The sequence below is a fragment of the Ahaetulla prasina genome, chromosome 2, assembly GCF_028640845.1.
Source record: "Ahaetulla prasina isolate Xishuangbanna chromosome 2, ASM2864084v1, whole genome shotgun sequence".
NCBI classification, from domain to species: domain Eukaryota; kingdom Metazoa; phylum Chordata; class Lepidosauria; order Squamata; family Colubridae; genus Ahaetulla; species Ahaetulla prasina.
In genome coordinates, this window is record NC_080540.1 from 278,517,558 (window position 1) to 278,536,625 (window position 19,068).

The 19,068-nt window shown below is 40.9% G+C and overlaps 1 protein-coding gene across 6 annotated transcripts in view; it reads left to right on the plus strand.

Moving 5' to 3' along the window:
* LIFR (LIF receptor subunit alpha) overlaps positions 1-18,347 on the plus strand; it is a 134,577-nt gene extending 116,230 nt beyond the window's left edge. For 4 of the 6 annotated variants that reach the window (XM_058170032.1, XM_058170033.1, XM_058170031.1 and 1 more), the window contains 4 exons: positions 4,842-4,985; positions 7,523-7,616; positions 9,210-9,285; positions 11,281-18,347. In XM_058170032.1, the coding sequence (XP_058026015.1) occupies positions 4,842-4,985; positions 7,523-7,616; positions 9,210-9,285; positions 11,281-11,910 (944 nt within the window). In that variant the 3' untranslated portion in view covers positions 11,911-18,347. The remainder of the gene's footprint in view (positions 1-4,841; positions 4,986-7,522; positions 7,617-9,209; positions 9,286-11,280) is intronic. The other 2 variants (XR_009153551.1, XR_009153552.1) reach the window with 2 other exon arrangements.
* The last annotated feature ends 721 nt before the right edge of the window (positions 18,348-19,068 follow it).

Below are 19,068 nucleotides of genomic sequence, written 5' to 3' on the forward strand. Positions count from 1 at the left end.
GCACCCGAAGGCCAGACAAGGAATAATGGATGGAAACTGAACAAGGAGAGATTCAACCTAGAAATAAGGAGGAATTTTCTGACAGAACAAACAACCAATGGAACAGCTTGCCTTTGCAAGTTGTGGAAGCTTCATCACTGGAGGCTTCAAGAAGAGATTGGACTGCTATTTGTTAGAGCAGTGATGGCTAACCTTTTTGCCATCGCATGCCAAAAGCAGGGAGAGCACAGGGGGTTGCGCATGCAGGTGCGTGCCCACACCCATGATTCAATGCGCCCCATGCATGCGCGCCCCCCCACTTTTGGCACGAAATGGCCCGGTGGGCCCAGTAGGCCCATTTTTTGCCCTCCCTAGCAGGGGTGAAATGCTCCTGGATCTGTTGTGTCTTGTCCGCTCTCACCGCAGCTGGGGTCTGCTTATCTGCTCCCGAACACGGAGGAATGTATGCCTCCCGGCCCCAGTTCTGGCTCCATGCCCAGACAAGCTGCAGAGGAGGGGGCACCTCCCGGTCCCAGCCCTGGCTCCATGCCCAAGCAGGCTGCAGAGGAGGGAGCATCCCCCGGCCCCAGCCCTGGCTCCATGCCCAGGCAAACGGAGCAGCTAGACCCCTCCCCCTCCTCCACAGCATGTGAGCCTGAGGAAAGTTTACTTCCAACAACAGCTGATTGGAGTGACCCTCGCATCAGAAGATTGGATAGGCGGAGGCAGCAGAAGGAAGGGAGGGGCAGGCCTTAATGAGTGCTGAGTCATGGAGCCACACCCCATGGCCTATATAAAGGATCTGCTTTCTGGCAGTCTCTGAGTCAGGCAAAGTCGAACTTATCTTGCTGAAGTCACTTACTGGTCTCCTGCCTGCTCTGAGGACTTTGCTAGGACTTTGGGCAGAGCTGCAGAGGCAAGCCTGATTCGGATTTCCCTGACCCGGCCGTCAGCGGAGGAGTGGGACACGACAGGATCGGAGGGGATCGCGCGATCCGGTAGCGATGGCGGCTGCTGCTTCGGAGGACTGGTAGCAAAAATCCCTGGCCCCGCCCCCCCGCCTCTGCTGAGCCGCACCATCTGCAGAGATGTTTTTTTTTTACTATTAAAAGCCGGTTTTGCTTCAGCAGAAACAGGCCTTTAAAAGTAAAAACAGCAGAACCTTACTTGTACTCTTACTTGTAGAAAACATGTTTTCTACAAGTAAAAGTAGAGATTCTAAGGCACTTACCTGATTACTGATGAACGCATGGCCACAGCTCGAAAGCAGTTTCAGCTTCAGCCCAGACAGAATCAATTGCTCAGCTAATCTATTTCCTCGGTGATCAACTGGCTGGCTTTGCTGAGGAACTTTGGGATTTGAAGTCGACAATAAAATAAAATAAAATAAAATATTTGTGCAACTTTCTGAGATTTGGTGTGTTTCTGTAGTGTTTCACTCTAACTACACAAACACACAAAATCTCAGAAAGCTGTATGTGGCGTGTGTGTGTGTGTGTGTTAGTTGTGTGTGTGTAAAGTGTAAAAGTTGGTTTTTGAGCTTTTTGTGGCTATGTGAAGTGTGAAGTGCAGCTGCTTTTACATTGTGTGTGAGTCAGTTGTGTTGTGTTGTGTGTATGTAAAGTGTGAAAGTTGGTTTTTGGTACCTCTTATTGTTTTTTAATACTTTGTTTATTATTTTTATTATTTATTGTTATTGGCCACGCCCTCCAAGCCATCTGACCACCAAGCCACGCCCACCAATTAAGCCACACCCACAGAACCGGTAGGGAAAAATTTTAGATTTCACCCCTGCTCCCCAGGCTCCAGAGGCTTTCTAGGAGCCTGAGGAGGGCAAAATGGCCTTCCCCACCCCCTCGGAGGCCAGAAACAGCCCATTTCCTGACTTCTGGTGGGCCCAGAAGGTCCGAAAGTCAGCTGGCCAGCATGCGCATGTATGCTGGAGCTGAGCTAGGGAAATGCTTGAGTGCCCACAGATATGGCTCTGCGTACCACAGGTTTGCCATCACGGGGGTAGAGTCTCCTGTTTGGGCAGGGGTTGGGACTACAAGGTCCCTTCCAACTCTATTGTTCTGTTATAAAACATTCAAAGTGAGAAAGTACATATGGATAGAAGAGAATAAACTAATACTAAGCAAAACTAATATATCTAAAAGCAGAATAAAACATTTTAAAGATGATCAAAATATTGATAGATCTCTGTTTATGATTTATAAAAAAAATCTGCCCCCCCATAATTTAAAAATAGCTTCATATTCTTTCTTCGTGAAATTTATTTCTATTTTATTTGCCCAAGGAAAGTCTTCCTAATGCCTGATTTGAAAGAGTTTTCACTTCCTATATAATGCTGCCTGCCATATAGCAATGGTCAGCTGTATTTCTGTGGAGACAGCAAAATTCTGCTTAGGGACAAAACTGCCCCATGGCACTTTCCTTGCAGTTGTAATATGAGGTGAATTAAGGAAAGTGATGGATGGATTTCCCCAATTTTGCTTCCTTTACTTACTTTCAAGTGTCCCCAGCTGGTGGGAGAAACAACTACCAATTGGTCTCCTTTGCATGTGATGTGATAGGGTTAGGCAAGTATAGATGGGTGACCAGGACAAGATTCAGCCCTCTTGATACCATGAAACAGCAGTAAAAAATGATTACTGGAACATGGTCATGCCCTAGATAGGGAAATGGAGGGAGGAGCCTTATGGTCTGCACTGTTTATGGTATCACATCCACAATCTGTTGCAATGACTGGATATTAGGGTTTTTTTCCCCTCCAATTAACACAGATTCTGCATTCGTCACAACTCAATTAAGCAGAAAAGGCCCCTCTAGCATTATTAATTAAACTTCTGAAGCAAAAAATCTTCCCGAATTAATAATGCCAAGGGACCTTTCCCCATCCTTTCATTATTTTCTAAATATTTTTGTCCTAAAACTAACCAGTAGAATTTTATGTTCTGGCGATAATGCATTTATTTATTTAGTTTATTGTGGACTGGTTGCTGGTCCACATTTGAATGGAAATATCTGGCTTGTAGAAAACTGCAAAGTTGGAAGAAGTGTTAGAAATTATTCTAGTCAAAAGTCTTACAGGATTTCAAAACTATCTATGAACATTGTGATTAGTTGTGGAATGCTAACTGATGAGAAAGAAAGAGTTGAAAACTAAGGGTGAAGATTTTGGGCTGTATGATTGGAGGGGTCCTTAGTGCTCTCTGAGCTTGGTGGGGTTTTTTTAAGACATTTCATTATCCAAACTACATAACATCTTCAGTGTTAGTAAGGAGTGGGATTTGCTCTCAATTTATATTCTAGTGGCTTACCCCATCAGTATTGGTGGAAGAACTATTCTCCTTTATTGAATATATAATTGAAAAGGAGTTTTCTCTTGAGACATTATATTGCAGGGATCTCCAACCTTGGTCCCTTTAAGACTTGTGGACTTCAAATCCCACTGTCCCTCAGCCAGCAAAGTCCACAAGTCTTAAAGGGACCAAGGTTGGAGACCCCTGTTATATTGCACATCTGTCAACTGTCCAGTTGGAGAATCCAGAAAAAGAAACTATTGGGTCATTATTTTACCAAGAGTATAAACTTTACTGAATAAAGCATACTGGCACAGAAAAAGCAAAAACCAGCTCTTGGTTTCTTCTTTCCCCACTGCCCCCCACAGTCCATTACGTCCACCAATCACTTCTGTTCACTTTCTTATGGGAACCAGCCGACCATACTGGGACATCTGTTCGGAGTGTCCTTGAGGTGGGAACAATGTCTCACGGGAACTGACGATGCTTGGATGCCATTCCTTCGACCCTTGCATTCCCTTCCACCCCCACCGCCCTTATTCTTTGTCAAGTTGTGAGCGAAGCGGAATATAGGTGAAAGTGTGAATCAGTCTTGATAACAGCCCATATGTATTTATATTTTTATTTATTCGTATTTTTTCGTATTTTTATAAAATATAAATATGAATATATGTCTACTAATTCCCAAATCAGATCATTTAATTTGCTCAGCTTTCATTTCTTTGCCCTTTCTTTGCATTCCCTGTCATGCTACTAATGTCTTCATGAAAAGGCAAACAAACCTGGGCGTGATTATGTGTGATTCCTTAAAGATTGTTTTTGTATTATGTGTGCATGAACTATGCGGATGCAGCTTGATCTGCAGTTAAAATGGAAAGGAGGCCATTCAGTAATCCTCTTTCAGGAGTCCCAGGATTTGAAAACCAGTCTAGACCAAACTTTCAGTTGAATTCAGATGAATTTATATTTTGTGTGATCCCATAATTAGGCTCCGTTTTTACTATATCTTTACAAGTATCATTTATGTATTTATGGAACAGATTATTTGTAGTTCAGGATTGAATTGTAGGGTCCTTGGTATTCTCTGAGCTTGGTGGTTTTCTTGCAGACAGATCATTGGCCAGCTAGCTAATATCAGTGCATGATGATGTGATTGATAGTTACAGTGTGATGTTTGTTTGTTTATTTATTTGAAAAATTTATATTGCTGCCTACTTGCTCATGGCGACTCAAGGCAGTTTATAGGAAATAAAAACACGATATAAAAGAAATAAAAAAATAGTAAAAATAATAAATCCCCACCCCAGCAACAACACACAATCATACCAGCTATTTAATGCGTCATTCCACTCTGGGCTGTTATCTAGTTGTGTAATGAAACTTCTACAAGAAAGCAACCATGCTCAGAGAGCACCGAGGACCCTACATTGTATATTTATTTATAAAAAATTTATGGACACCCATCTGATGAAAACATAAACATGCTTTTTGTTGTTTTGTGACATTTCCTTTCTAATTCTTTTTCTTCTCCCCCTTTTCCCTTGCAATAATGCCACACAGAAATTAACGTTACTGATCTAAACCAAGATGTGTTGACCGTATCAGGCCTTCAAGGGAAAACCAGTTACCACTTGACTTTTAGAGCCTATACAGCTGCAGGATCTGGACCTGTTAAAACATTGAATGTGGTTACAAAGGAAAATGGTAAGTAATGAGACAATTGGGTGTTTGTGCTGCACTTAGGCATTGTCAAGAGTTGTTAGAACAAATGGTGTGTAGTCCTTAGCAAGCATTAGACTGAGTTTCAACGTTTGTCAAAGGGAATCATGCCATTAATATCAGGGGTGTCAAACTCAAGGCCAGGGGGCTGGATCCGGCCCACTGGGTGCTTGGATTCAGCCCGCAGGGACACCCTGGAAACAGCAAAGAACTGGCCCGCGGTGCCTCTGCCAGAGAAAACGTGTGTTGCCCTCCTGAGCTCCATTTTCGCTGACAGAGGCTTGCAGGAGGCCGTCGCAGCCGAAAGCAGAGCTCGGGAGCCTGTTTTTGCTGGCAGAGCACTTGGGTCACCACAGGTTCCCCAACACGAGTGACATCGAGCTGGCCATGCCCACCCTGGCTCCATGAGGTCAAACACAACCCTGATGTGGCCGTCAATGAAATCGAGTTTGACATTCCTGATTAATATTGGTCACCACAGTTACGTATGATATTTGTTAAAATTCTAGGTATTTTGCAGTGTATGACTAAGTTGTTACCAAAGCTTGTAAGGTTTGTTTTTACGCCTGGTTTCTGGAGGTCTCCAGAAAGGAGCTATTAACATCAGAAAATGGCAGTTCTGTTAGATTTTCCCTTCAGTTATGAGTTGGATGGTTCCACACCTTGTTCTGCCTCCTGTTTCCTAGAATTTCTTCTGCTGTCTTCAAAAAAAAAATTGTGGTGTCTCACCACTTATTAGTTTCTAGCTCTCCTCAGGATAGGGGTAAAGGAAATTGCTATGGACTCACATAGTAGCCATTTTTTTTTCTCTCCCCCCCCCTTTTTTTTCTGTTAAAAAAATGGACAAATGAGATGGGATGCTGCCTGGCTTCCACATTAATTGCTGCGAGTGGAAGAAGTGACTCAGCTGAAGCTCAGCTGGGGTTGAACTAAGGTTGGGAAGGCCCAGGTTCAAGTTCAACTATGGAAGTTCACTAGAAGAGCTGGGGCTGGTTATTTCCTTTCAGCCCATCAATTTGAGTATGGTGGTTGCGAGGATTAAATGCAAAAGTGTGAGCACCACAATTAGAGGCAGGGTCTAACTCTATAAATAAATGAAAAGGGGGAAAGGGGAAACATGGTAGTATCAGTAGTATAAAAATGAAGACGATGCAGTGGCTTAGTGGTTAAGAAGCTGGACTTGTCGGTTGGAAGGTTGGCAGTTCGAGACCCAAGCAATACATGACAGGGTGAGCTCCTGATCTTGACCCAACTACTGCCAAATTAGCAGTTCAAAAGCTTGCAAATGCAAGTAGATAAATAGGTACCACTTCAGTGGGAAGATAACACTGCTCTGTGTGCCTTGGCATATATTCATGCCACATGACCATGAAAGTGTCTTCGGACAACTCTGGCTTTCTCAGCTAGGAAACGGAGATGAGCATTGCTCCCTAGAGTCAGAAACAACTGGATGGGGGAAACCTTTACCTTAGTATGAAAACATCTTGAGGGTTGCAGGGAAAGTGAAGTAAAACTACAGGCAAGATTGAATCCAGAATAACGGGTAGGGGCATTTTTTATATATTTAAAATTAGCTATGGAAAGAGGAGAATGGTTGTTAAAGATGCATCCTTATAATAGGAGGCTAAAATAAAAGAAAGAGATGGTATTGTTCATTGGTCCAATTCAATGAATCAAACTGAAGTCAGAATGTGAGGTGTGAATTAACAGAAAAATTAAGAATATTGTTTCCAATATAATTGCAAGGTTTTCATAAACCTACCTTGTATATTTTTGAAATTGTATCAGAGCTTTGTCAGTAATCTTTTTGCTTAGTGTCTAGAATGCTACAATATTTTTTGGGTTAGGAATATAGTACTAGCACTTACACACCACTTTACAGTGCTTCCCAGCCCTCTCTAAGCGGTTTGCAGAGTCAGCCTATTGCCCCCAACAATCTGGGTCCTCATTTTACCCACCTCGGAAGGATGGAAGGCTGAGTCAGCCTTGAGCCTGGTGAGATTTGAACTGCCAAACTGCTGGCAATCAACAGTCAGCAGATGTAACCTGCAGTACTTGCACTCTAACCACTGCTCCACCACGGCTCATATAAAATATGAGTATAAAATTTAAATGATATAAAATTTAAATGAATATAAAATTTAAATGATAAATGTCTCAGGAAGGAATTTTTTTCCGGATAGTTGTGATACTCCTGCATATGTTTTGTTGTTGTTACTGTTGTCCTGACATATTTAATTAGGTAATTTAAATTATAGAACTGTCCTTCAAAAACTAAGTGTACCAATAATGAATAGAGTATTTTATCTCTTTCTCTGTGCATAAACAGCAGGAGGGATTATTGCCATTTCCAATCAATTACTTCCACTCCTACTAATCTGTTAAAAGCAACATTGGTTATTTTCTGGGAATTTGACTTAATGTCAAAAGACACTCTAGGAAATTGTCCCAAGGCTTGATGGAAGTTGTTGACTAACTGAAATATTGCTGTCTTACTAGCTTTTCTCTCTCATACTTTTCAGCTTTGGGATTGATCATTGCCATAATTATCCCGGTGTCTGTGGTTCTTGCGTTGGCTGTTGTAACTGGGATCCTCTGCTACCGGAAGAGAGAATGGTAACTTTGGCATCCAGCCATCTTAATTTCCTTTTCCTTCTACAAAGAGAAACAGATTCTGGCATATGTTCTTGCATTAAGCTATTAGATCTACTCCAGATAGGATATAAACTTTATGTTCCGTATCGGTGAAGATTTATTTATAAAGCATAGCCGCCTTCGGGTACACGCTAAATCTCTTGCGCTCCAAGAATTGCATTTCACTGGGCAAGATTTTGGGAGATGCCACTGGAATTTGTGTGGCAACTTTGTTGGGGATGTTGATATAGCCAGACGCAGACTGGCCAGTTGATTAATACCAATAGTACTTAGACTTATATACTGCTTCACAGTGCTTTACAGCCCTCTCTAAGTGGTTTACAGAGTCAGCTTATTGCCTCAGACAATCTGGGTCCTCATTTTACCCACCTCGGAAGGATAGAAGGCTAAGTCAACCTTGAGCCTGGTGAGATTTGAACTGCCAAATTGCAGACAGCTGGCAGTCAGCAGAAGTAGCCTGCAGTACTTGCACTCTAACCACTGCACCACCACGGCTCATTAATGCTAAAATAAACCTCTCAAGTATTCTTTTGGAAGGGGAGTAACCTGTCGTGTCCCACTCCTCCTCCGAGGGCTGGGTCTGGGAAGTCTGTATCAAGCGTGGCCACGAAGCCTCTGCAGCTTTGCCAAATTCCTGTCAGAGTTCTCAGGGCAGGCAGGAATCCAAGGTGTGACTTCAGCAACCAGATGAGACTTTGCTTGACTCAAGGAATGCCAAAAAGCATATCCTTTATATAGGCCATGGGGTGTGGCTCCATGACTCAGCACTTATCCAGGCCTGCCCCTCCCTTCCTTTTGCTGACGTCGCCTCTCCATTCTCCGGAAGCGGGGATCCGTCCACTCTGTCTTTTCGTCCTCCTGGTCTGCTGCCGGCAATTCTAGCTCGTGGCTGGCTTCGTGCTCACACGCTATAGGAGGGAGGTTTGTTTGCTCATTCTGTCTGGGCATGGTGCCAGGGCTGGGGGCTGGAGGCATGCCAGGCCGTTCCTCTTCATAATCAGACTCTGGCTCAGATAGCAGAAGATGGGAGGGGCCCGGCTGCGGAGAGGAGGGCAGGTGAGGCACAACATAACCTCTGAAGTTCATTCAAAGCTTCTTTGAAGTTAAGCTTTAAAAATATGAAGAAACAAAACTCTCTATCAATGAAGAAGAATGTTTGTAGCTCAAGGTTGAAATGAGAGGGTCTTTGGCGCTTTCTGAACTTAGTTGTTTTCTTGCAAATGTTTGATTACACACACTAGGTAACATCATCAGGGCTGCACTGATGAAATTACCTAGTTTGGGTAATGAAACATCTGCCAGAAAACAACCAAGCTTAGGGAGTGCAAAGGATCCTTCAAAAATCTCTATAAATCGCCACAGCTCAAGGCCCATCTTTGGGAACCTTGAGTTCCTCCCAGCGCCACTTGAATTTTTAATGAGTGATTGCTTCTGGGAGAAAAAACAATAACTGGGGGTGGGGGGGGAACATGCCTCATTTTGATATTGAAAATAAATATTTCAGGAGGTTTGTCGGCAATTCATAAATTAACATTGCTTCCCTTATTTCAAAAGGATTAAAGAAGTCTTCTATCCTGACATTCCAAACCCAGAACACTCCAAAGCTTTGGATTTCCCAAGAGATTCAGAGGTAATGTGTTCCATTTTACCATTCAAATAATATCATAAGTGAATGATGAATGTGTGTGTGTGTGTGTGTGTGTGTGTGTGTGAAGCCCTGCTAAAGTGAAACAAACTGTTTCACTTTAGATGACCCTAACTGTTAACTCCAGCTGTTTTGGAGGGAAACTAAGAACATTCGTATTTGGGCAGGCTTTTTCAAGTACTAGAGTGTACTTCAGAGTGAAAGGATGTTGTGTTTCTTCACTTGAGATTGAGCGTGAATGCAAGGACTGAAAAAAAGTGTCTTCAGCTTTTGAAGAAATGAGCTGGTGGCAGGAGTAACTTCAGGATTTATAGGCGTCCATAGGAGGGTAAGGGGCAGTGATGGTACATGGGCCAAGACCAGTGGTGAAATCCAATTTTTTTTACTACTGGTTCTGTGGGTGTGGCTTGGTGGGTGTGATGTGGCTTGGTGGGTGTGGCTTGGTGGGCGTGGCAGGGGGGGATACTGCAAAATCTCCATTCCCTCCCCACTCTGGGGCCAGCCAGAGGTGGTATTTGCCAGTTCTCCAAACTACTCAAAATTTCCACTACCGGTTCTCCAGAACCTGTCAGAACCTGCTGGATTTCACCCATGGCCAAGACTTCATAACCGAAGAAGCAGACATGATGTAGCTTATATATTTTCATAATGATTTCATGTACATCAGTGTTACTGAACTTCTGCAATTTTAAAATGTGTGGACTTCAACTACCAGGATTCTCCAACAGCTAAAGTCCATACATCTTAAAATTTGGTGAGGCTTAAAAATACTAATGTATGTCATGTCACTGTGGCTTCTAACAGATAACTGTGGAATGACAATAAATGTTTAGCTAATTTTTAAAACCTCTCATTATCAATTGCTTTTTTTCCCCAGGCCACTAACTGCCTTGATGAAAAGCACAGGTTTTGATCAAGTAGTATTACTAGTATGAATAAGCCCATCCACATTTAAACTAGCCCTCAGATTTTTAACTAAAATACCATAAAAGGGCCGTGGTGGCTCAGGCTGTAAGATAGCCTGTTATTAAAACACAGCTGTCTGCAATTACTGCAGGTTCAAGCCCCACCAGGCCCAAGGTTGACTCAGCCTTCCATCCTTTATAAGGTAGGTAAAATGAGGACCCAGATTGTTGGGGGGGCAATAAGTTGACTTTGTAAATATACAGATAGAATGAGACTATTGCCTTACACACTGTAAGCCACCCTGAGTCTTCGGAGAACGGCGGGATATAAATGTAAATAAATAAATAAAAAATGTGCTACCGGTAGAGCCTTGAAATTTTTGTATTTTTTTCCCCAATCTATTCTGAAGGACTTCATTTGTTTCATGTTTTGTATCAATAAATGTTCTTTTCCAGAGCAAATATCATTTTAAATTTTCCCAACCGGCATCTACAGATATATAAGGGTATTTTAAAAGAGTATTACCATGTATACTTGTGGATAATAAGCTCATCTAAAGGCAAGGCAAACTCAGTTTTGGGATTGTATTGTGAGCCTAAAATTCTTGACTTATCCATGAATATATATGATAAGCAGTTTACATTTTTATTAGTTAAGTTAGATCTTATTTGCAGTGAATGCCCAAGTTTGTGAAAGTCTGAGGAGCAATCTTAATTGAATAGCATGTCATTGCTTTGGTGTTTATTGTGTAAAGCAGCCACCTTCTTTAAACCAGTTAGCTGGCTTGCAGCAAAATAAAATCATAGGCTTGATGGAAGATTATGTGAAATTTGCAATATTTAGTCAGCATTACACAAAAACCCGGAACATTTCTGGAATCTATTTCCAGCCCTGAAGCTAAAATAAAATATTCATGTAAAAATAAACACTTCAAATGTTTTTTTCAAAAAAGAAAGACAAATCAACAATAAAAAGAAAAGTGATGTAATTTTCCTTCCGCTCCAAAATAATCCAGTTTATTTACATTTGCAAGTGCTGAGCTTATACCAAGTTTATTTTATTTTCTGATTGTAGGGGAACTCTAATTCTAAAACCTTGGAGATGAACCCATGTACTCCCAACAACATCGAAGTAGTTGAAACCCAGTCCCAGGGTCTGAAAATTGAAGACACGGCCATTACATCACCTGTTATGGAAGACCCTCCTGAAGATGGCTTGGAGTCTGAATCGGGGAGCCACGTTGTGGTTTCCTATTGTCCACCAATCATTGAGGAAGTCATATCTAATCCCCCAGAGGATGAATCTGCGGTGTCTTCCCAGGTTGTTTATATTGATGTCCAGTCAATGTATTCAGCGCCAGTTAAACCAAACGAAGAATTGGAAGCTGACTGTGTGGTTTCAGCAGGTTATAAACCACAAATGCAACTTGCAGTTAATAGCTTCAGGCAGTTGGAGGAAACATCAGCGACAGAAGAAGACTCAGACAAGGGTGCAGGCTATAGACCACAAGTGAATGCATCTTCCTGGAATACAGGCGGTCCAGATTCTCCAGAATCCACAGAAAATGTCTCATTTGGGAGCCCTTGTTCGATTAATTCTCGGCAATTTTTGATTCCTCCGAAAGATGATGATGATGATTCTCCCAAAGCTATTAACTCAGGATGGTCTTTTGTTAACTTATTTCACACCAAATCAAATGAATAAGACATGGTTGCCCTGGAAATAGCTCTTTGCTTGGGACTGGTTATTAACAGTTTTGGAAGTACTATCTCAGAGCGTTGATTATTTCGGTTAAGTTGAAAATTACAGTGGACATTTTATAACTGGTAGAGATGCTAATTCACAGTGTTTCCGGGAAGGTAGTTCTAAAACCAAAGAGCAGCAACTAGTCTGCAACTGCCTTTCCACAGTCTTCCTTTTACCCTGCCCTGGCTCAATGCTGTCAGTCGGATTCAATGTTCCTTATCTGTGACTATATTTATGACTTCCTATTCTGAGTATGCTAGAGGAAACATAAGCAAATAGAAGCAAAATTTATTTCTGCAGGTATCAATACGTCTATTAAGCCTCAAAGGGATACATATATGCAGGTGTGTTCTGGATTGGGATCTTGTTATCTAATCAGGAATATGTTTAAATTTTAAGAAAGTATATTTAGGTCAGCCTTTGTTACAGGATCTTATTGCTTAAAAATGCAGCAGATGGATGTTACAGGAGCCAAACCCTATAGGACCCATACACTACAAGTTCCATCCAGGCATTGAAAGTCCCAGTCACCAGAACGTTACGAGATCACAGGAAAACACTGCAGCACCAAACACTACAGTACTGAATGGTGCAGTGGCCTAGAGGTAGAGCTCTCACCTCACAATCCGGAGGCTGTGAGTTCGATCCTAGGCAGAGGCAGATATCTCTCTCTCTCTGGGCACGATGAGAATATATCTGCTGAATATAACTCCGCATTGGCAACAGGAAGGGCATCCGGGCTGTAAACACTCAGCTCCATTCAGTTGCCTAGATTTTACCCCGCAAGGGATTATGTGGGTCATTAAAAGATGATGATAAAACACTACAGTAGTGCTGCTGATAGTTTAATGGCATTAGATTTCCAGCTGCTTTGGAGAGCCGTTGTTTAAGACAGTTTGTTCCCTTTTAATTCCAGTAGAGCCAATTTAGATTGCTTGCCAATCAAAGCTTGCAGTGTTATGTTTATGAGCCTGCTGTATGCATGTATATACACAATAATTTTGACTCAGGATACCACACAAGTGTAACACTGATTTTAAAGCTTAGTCAGGTATAGATAAATGTTGGACTTTTAGCATATTTTTTTAATAAATTTTATTTTTCCATACTTTAAAAAATAAAATAAAATACAATGTGTGCTATGTCCTCACCTTATACCGGAGAGATTATAAACTGCCTTCCCGACATCCCGCTTCCTAGCACTGATGTGGATCTAGACATCCTATTGGATATTTGGTTTTCAGGAACACCAATGCCCCAACTATGTCTCTTTCAGTAAGAGATGGCTGAATGAGACTGTGCTGCAGAGATGGGCAAATTGTTCCATACACATATTATTCTATACACAGGACAGCTCATGTTGTGAGATTTGTGTCCCAGCTGAAATATGCATATTTTGGATGCAAGGAGTAAAGCAAATCTTTTTTTTTGTTTTTTAGCAAAAGCAGTTGGGGAAAAATCGACGACATCTGCATGTCATGGGAGAAAGAAAAGAACAATGCTAGGTACATCAATGGGATATGCCCACTGGTGGCAGCAGTGACTGAGAGAAGGGAGAAATGGCCTTGGGAAGATAGGATTAGCATGTGTCATATTTGGACTTTGGTGATTTCTGAGAGGGGCAGAAGGAAAGGGACATTGCAGGGAAAGAGGGCAGCGGAGAAAGATATACCATGTCAGAAACTGTAGAGAGAGTAGGGGAATGTTTTCCTCATGTCATCCACACTCTTACCTTACCGTCTTCCAAAATCGTAGGCTGCATAAATACTATTTGGAATCAGCCTTCCAACAGCTCCTCTTCATCATCTCTGGGGAAAACCCATTTGCTTTGGGGAACGGCCAACTACAATACTCAATTGCCTCCAACTCTGAATTTCCCTGCAAACTTTTACGAGGAGAGACAGTAGATGGAGCAAATTATGCTTTGGCGATCCGAGATTGAAATTCCTCTGTAAAATACTACCAAGCAATTTAAAACCAAGCCTTTTGGGATACGGTCAGGTGGAGTAGTTTTCATACAATTCTTAGCATTTAGAGTGTATTTCTTGCACATGTAAAATTGCAATTTTACACAACTCATTAAACTGATACTTATGCACACTTCTTCAGTGATGTGCTTAACCAATTTAGCTTTTGTAACTGGCAAGTTAATACTTTCTATGCAGCATGTATTTCAAAAATCAAGCCAAGCATATCGGCTGGTTTCTTCTCTGAGCTGTTGAAATCAATATATAAGATTTCTTGAAAACATGGAATGGTCCCATTTTTCCCAGGTTATCTTTCAGCTTAGCTATATTCAAGGTTACCAAATTTGGATAGACATTTGTAGTCATTTTAAGATAAATGATTAAAAATGGATGGAAGTTTGATTTAATCTTGAGTTTTCAGAAAATAGTCTGATTTATAGCGTGCCTTTAACGTACGGGGGCTTTTGTTTAATGCTTTGATTCCCCTACTCAGTTTCCACATTTATCATCTTTAAAAAGATGTTAATCATATTTGCCCTCAACTATTACACTTTTGTAAGCCTTTTTAAATCTCCATTTTCGGAGATAGCAGTTGAGGTATCTGCATTGATAATAACAATAAATATTTCCACGCCAAAGATGAGAGGTGTTGCTTTTACAATTAATACAGTGGCCTTCGTTTTCTTAAACTACTTTTGCAGCTTTCCAGAGTTTGACAGAATTCGATTTTTTTTCTACCCAGAGTAACTGATCCTGCTAAACGCTGCATGTTTTTCAATACTTTAATAAAGATGAAATGTGTGTGATGGAATGAATGTAGGTATCCTGGCAGTAAGACGTTAATGTGTGTATGGCTTTAGTGTAAAGCTGGTGTCTTGGAAATTAATAACACATCTCTAAGGGTAATTGCCCCTTTTCAAGAGAGTGGTCCATCCCAACATATCTGAAATGTGCAAAAGTTCCAAAATCTATAAACATTTTCCATAAATACCTTTCCCCAACCAGGGCACCTTTCAAGATTCTGTATTTCAAGACTCAGAATTTTTTGGTTAGCATGTTAATTAGCATGTTAAAAATTCTGGGTGTTAAAATCTATTAGGCTGGGAAGGGTTGCTTTGTTTAAAACTTGATATCTTGGAAAAGAAGAGAAGGGAAAAGTAAAGGGAATTTCCATTTATTTATATCGCTCCAGGTTATTTTTATAATACCGCTTAATTTTGTAAACATCTCTAGAACCTCAGGTGCCAGACTCTGCATAACACACATTGCCTTAATTTGCATGATGTTTTCCTTCATTATTTAGACATAAGCCCAGTTCGTTCTCTTGTTTCTGAGAATTATGTTGGAAAGTCAAACAAAAATCTATAAAAAGAACACTATCCATATTATACCTCACATAAAGGACATAATTGAAATTCTTACTTTTTCAGAGAGATTTTGAGAACCTTATATCTAAAATGTCAGAGTTTGGGAAGGGAGATATATTTTAACATTCTTTTGGGTTAGTTTTTGTTTCTTTTTTAAAATGGGGATGCTGCTCAGTTTGTTCTGGAGAACCTTTCAGCATTGAGCCATGTATTTCATGTGGGTGGGAGGGAAGTTATTTTGTTGTTTTTAAAAGAATTTATTTTTTGAAGGACATAATTACATTTAATTCATTATATGTTTGTTGCTATGAGGGAAAGGACTGTGAATTTTGTTTTAGTTTGACTTTTTTCTTTTTTTTTAATTTGGAATGGCGTTTTTGAAGAATTAGGGTATCCATTTTTAGTAATCCTTTGATATACCTCATAAAAGTGATTTATCAGAAAGAGTAAGCTACACGAATCTTTGCAAAACAGCATTTTCTTATTCATGTGAAGACACCGATTTACTGGGGGAGTGTTCTGCTGTACATTGGCTCTATGCTTTGGAGGTAGAATAGACTGGTAGAGTTAGCTTTTAAATAAATATATTGTACATAAAACCATTGGACTGCCCTTACTAATTAAGAAGCAGGGACTGCTACACCAATGTGCATTATATCTTGGATGTGGGTGTCCATTTAAGGTCAGTTCATTCCACTCCTGGCCCTGACAATCAGTTAGACCAGGGGTCTGCAAACTTGGCTCTTTTAAGACTTGTGGACTTCAACTCCCAGAGTTCCTTAGCCAGCTTTGCTTTGCTGTCTCAGTCAGCTTTGCTTTGCTGTTTCAGTCAGCTTTGCTGGCTGAGGAACTCTGGGAGTTGAAATCTACAAGTCTTAAAAGAGCCAAGTTTGCAGACCCCTGGGTTAGACGGGCCAGTAAGATGAAGCAAATGGCACAACACCAGGTGTCAGTTTACACAGCAAACTTCTAGGTATTCTCTAACCGGGATGGCACATCTGGGGGGAAAGAATTGCCTTGCTTTCTTTCTGATGATTTGTATAAGTTAAGATGACCATCCAAGTGCTAAATTGAGGATATGGAAGCTGCCATACAGCCATATCCAGATATCTTTGCAAGCTGTTTGCTCGCCAAGATTTTTCTTGCAAAAGATAAACAGAGAAAGAGGCACCTGACGTCTGTTAGAAAATGGCTTTTTTGAAAGTTTTGATCTTTCTCAAAAGTATCCTATACAACATCCATTCATCTCACTAAGGCTTGAGGGATGTTGATGGATATTTTTGAGCTCTTAATGATCACGGACACTTGAGGATTCTGGCTTTGTCCATGGTGAAGTTCAATAAACTATTCCCCAATAGAATCCTTGTGTTTCTATGCTCGGTATTTGAAATGCGGCTTCAAGTTAACCGTACTCCAAATCATTGGCATGTTCAGATGTAGAGATTTTTAAAAAGGTTCCTGAAGCAGCTTCTGAATTATGATATCTCGGTTAAACGAACAGCAGTTGCCCTTTTCTGGAAATGTGCATGTGCAAAGTTGCATTTTGTGATCAGTTAAGAGTGAACTCCCAGTTCACTGAGGTGACTTCGAACAGTTCTGTGCTTTTTATGAACCGAGTGAGCCACCGCCAAAATGGTACACGCTTCTCTTCCAGATCAGAAGGATTTTGTTGGTCAGCAGATCTGTCCTTGGGGAATGGTTGGTTGAATGTTTGCAAACTATCACCTAGTATTAGTGATATTAGTTACTAGTTCTGGTGTCCGGGCGAGTGGATTGTTGACTCTATGGTAGCATGCATAGATTTTTGTTATTTCTTGCCGTTTTTCCATGAAGTCATATGGTCTTGATTGAGGGCCCTTCATTGCGAATGTGAAATCTCCTGCAGTGAGATGAAACAGAGACAGGAAGGACTTGTAGAGGGGAAACTGTACTGGGCAAGTGCGGAAGTGGGGTGGGGGTGGGCGAGATGGGTTTGGGGAACATTCTTCAGAAGTTAATTGTAGCTAAATAAATAATGCTTGTATAATATATCCTTGTTTTATAGCTCAATACATTCTGAAGGTTTTTATTCAATCCTGCAGCATATTAAACTTATAATACACAATAAATGTGAAGTTAATCTCCGTGCTTGTTGAAATATTAAATAACCAGTGTAATATTGAATCAACTGGAAGACTCAATGTTGCTTAACTTTCTTATATTTTCCTCCTCGAGCAATTTTATTTCTTTTTTTGTTTGTTTGTTTCTAGTATGTATAAAATGGGCTACTGATTCTGGCCCGCTGATGCCAGACAGCTCAGGTATATTAAAATGTAGGTTAAATCAGGGGTCTCCAACCTTGGCAACTTTAAGCCTGGCGGGCTCGCTGGGGGATTCTGTGAGTTGAAGTCCGCCAGGCTTAAAGTTGCCAAGGTTGGAGACCCCGGGTTAAATCATTCTACTCTTCTTACTCCACTGTACATATTTAACTTTACATATTTAACTGGCAAAACTGCATTTCTGAAATACTTTTTCCGTTTCACTTTGTTCACTTACAGATTAACAGTTTATTGCTGTACTGAAAGACATGATCACTTTGCAGTTTAGGAAAATTCCTGTTAAGTCTTTAGGACAAACTTAAATTCATGAATATGAGTTGTATCCAACTCTTTATTAATCTTAAAACCAAAAGGGTTTGATAGGACTTTCCCATTTTCTGTGTTTGCTGTGCTAAACCCCTCTTGAGTAGATGTGCGCAACATATCTATGGACTGAGGCCAGTGTTGTGTAGACATCAATATGAGCAAAACAACAATGTAGCAGCTATATGATTCCTAGTGAAGCTATCCAAGCAGATCTGTCAAGCAAGTAATAACTTTAGAGATAAACAAGGAGGAAAAGAGAGGGAACATTAAACTATACAAGTAATGTAGCACTAGTGCACTAAATTTGGAATGACTATGAAGCTAATATGCTACCATATAGCCAGACAGTGCTTATCCCTATAATATGCATGTATTAAGAATATTTGCCAGAAATACTGTAATGAAGTTTAATAAATGTATTTTCTTACCCTTTAAAAGTGTGAATGTTTTTTTTTCTTATCCATTTGAGTTGGTTTTGCTTCTGCCTCTGTAATGTTGCAGTTCTTACTCAATAAAAGCATATTGTGGGATACCAGGCTTTCAGTAACGTTGTTGTGGCACTAACTGCTTTCTAGTTGTAGCCTGAATTTCTTCTTCAAGTAAACCAGCTCTAATCCAAACCTTTCAATGGTTTTTCAAGTAAAGGTTTTGCTTGCCATAAACTACAAAGCCGTTATGATAATCATTGGTGATGGCCATCTTCAGTAATGCTGTCAGCGTTCCAGGGGGGAAAAAAACCCCAACTCCCAAGTAAAAACTCTGAAGCAAGCACTTTTCAAAGTTCTATTTATTAGGATAGGTAAACTGGCACATCTGGGAAAACCCGAATCTGAGACGTCCGGGTTTTCCCTCAGTAAATCAAAAAACCCCAAATCATCCCCTCACTCCTCAGTCGATCACATGCTTGCTCCAATCGCCATCTGTCCCATCTCGATACAGCACTCTGACCACTCTTCCTCCAGAGGCAGGATCGGCCTGATCTTGACCGACAGAAAGAATGATATGTCTAAAGACAACCCCTCTACTAAATCCCCCCCTCCTACTTTCCCACACATGAGAAGGTGGCAGCATGGAAGCTTCCGGCCTAATATGGCTTCCAAAGCTGACAAATGCTTCCTGACTTTATATGAAGCCAGAACCACTCATACAAGAGCTGGT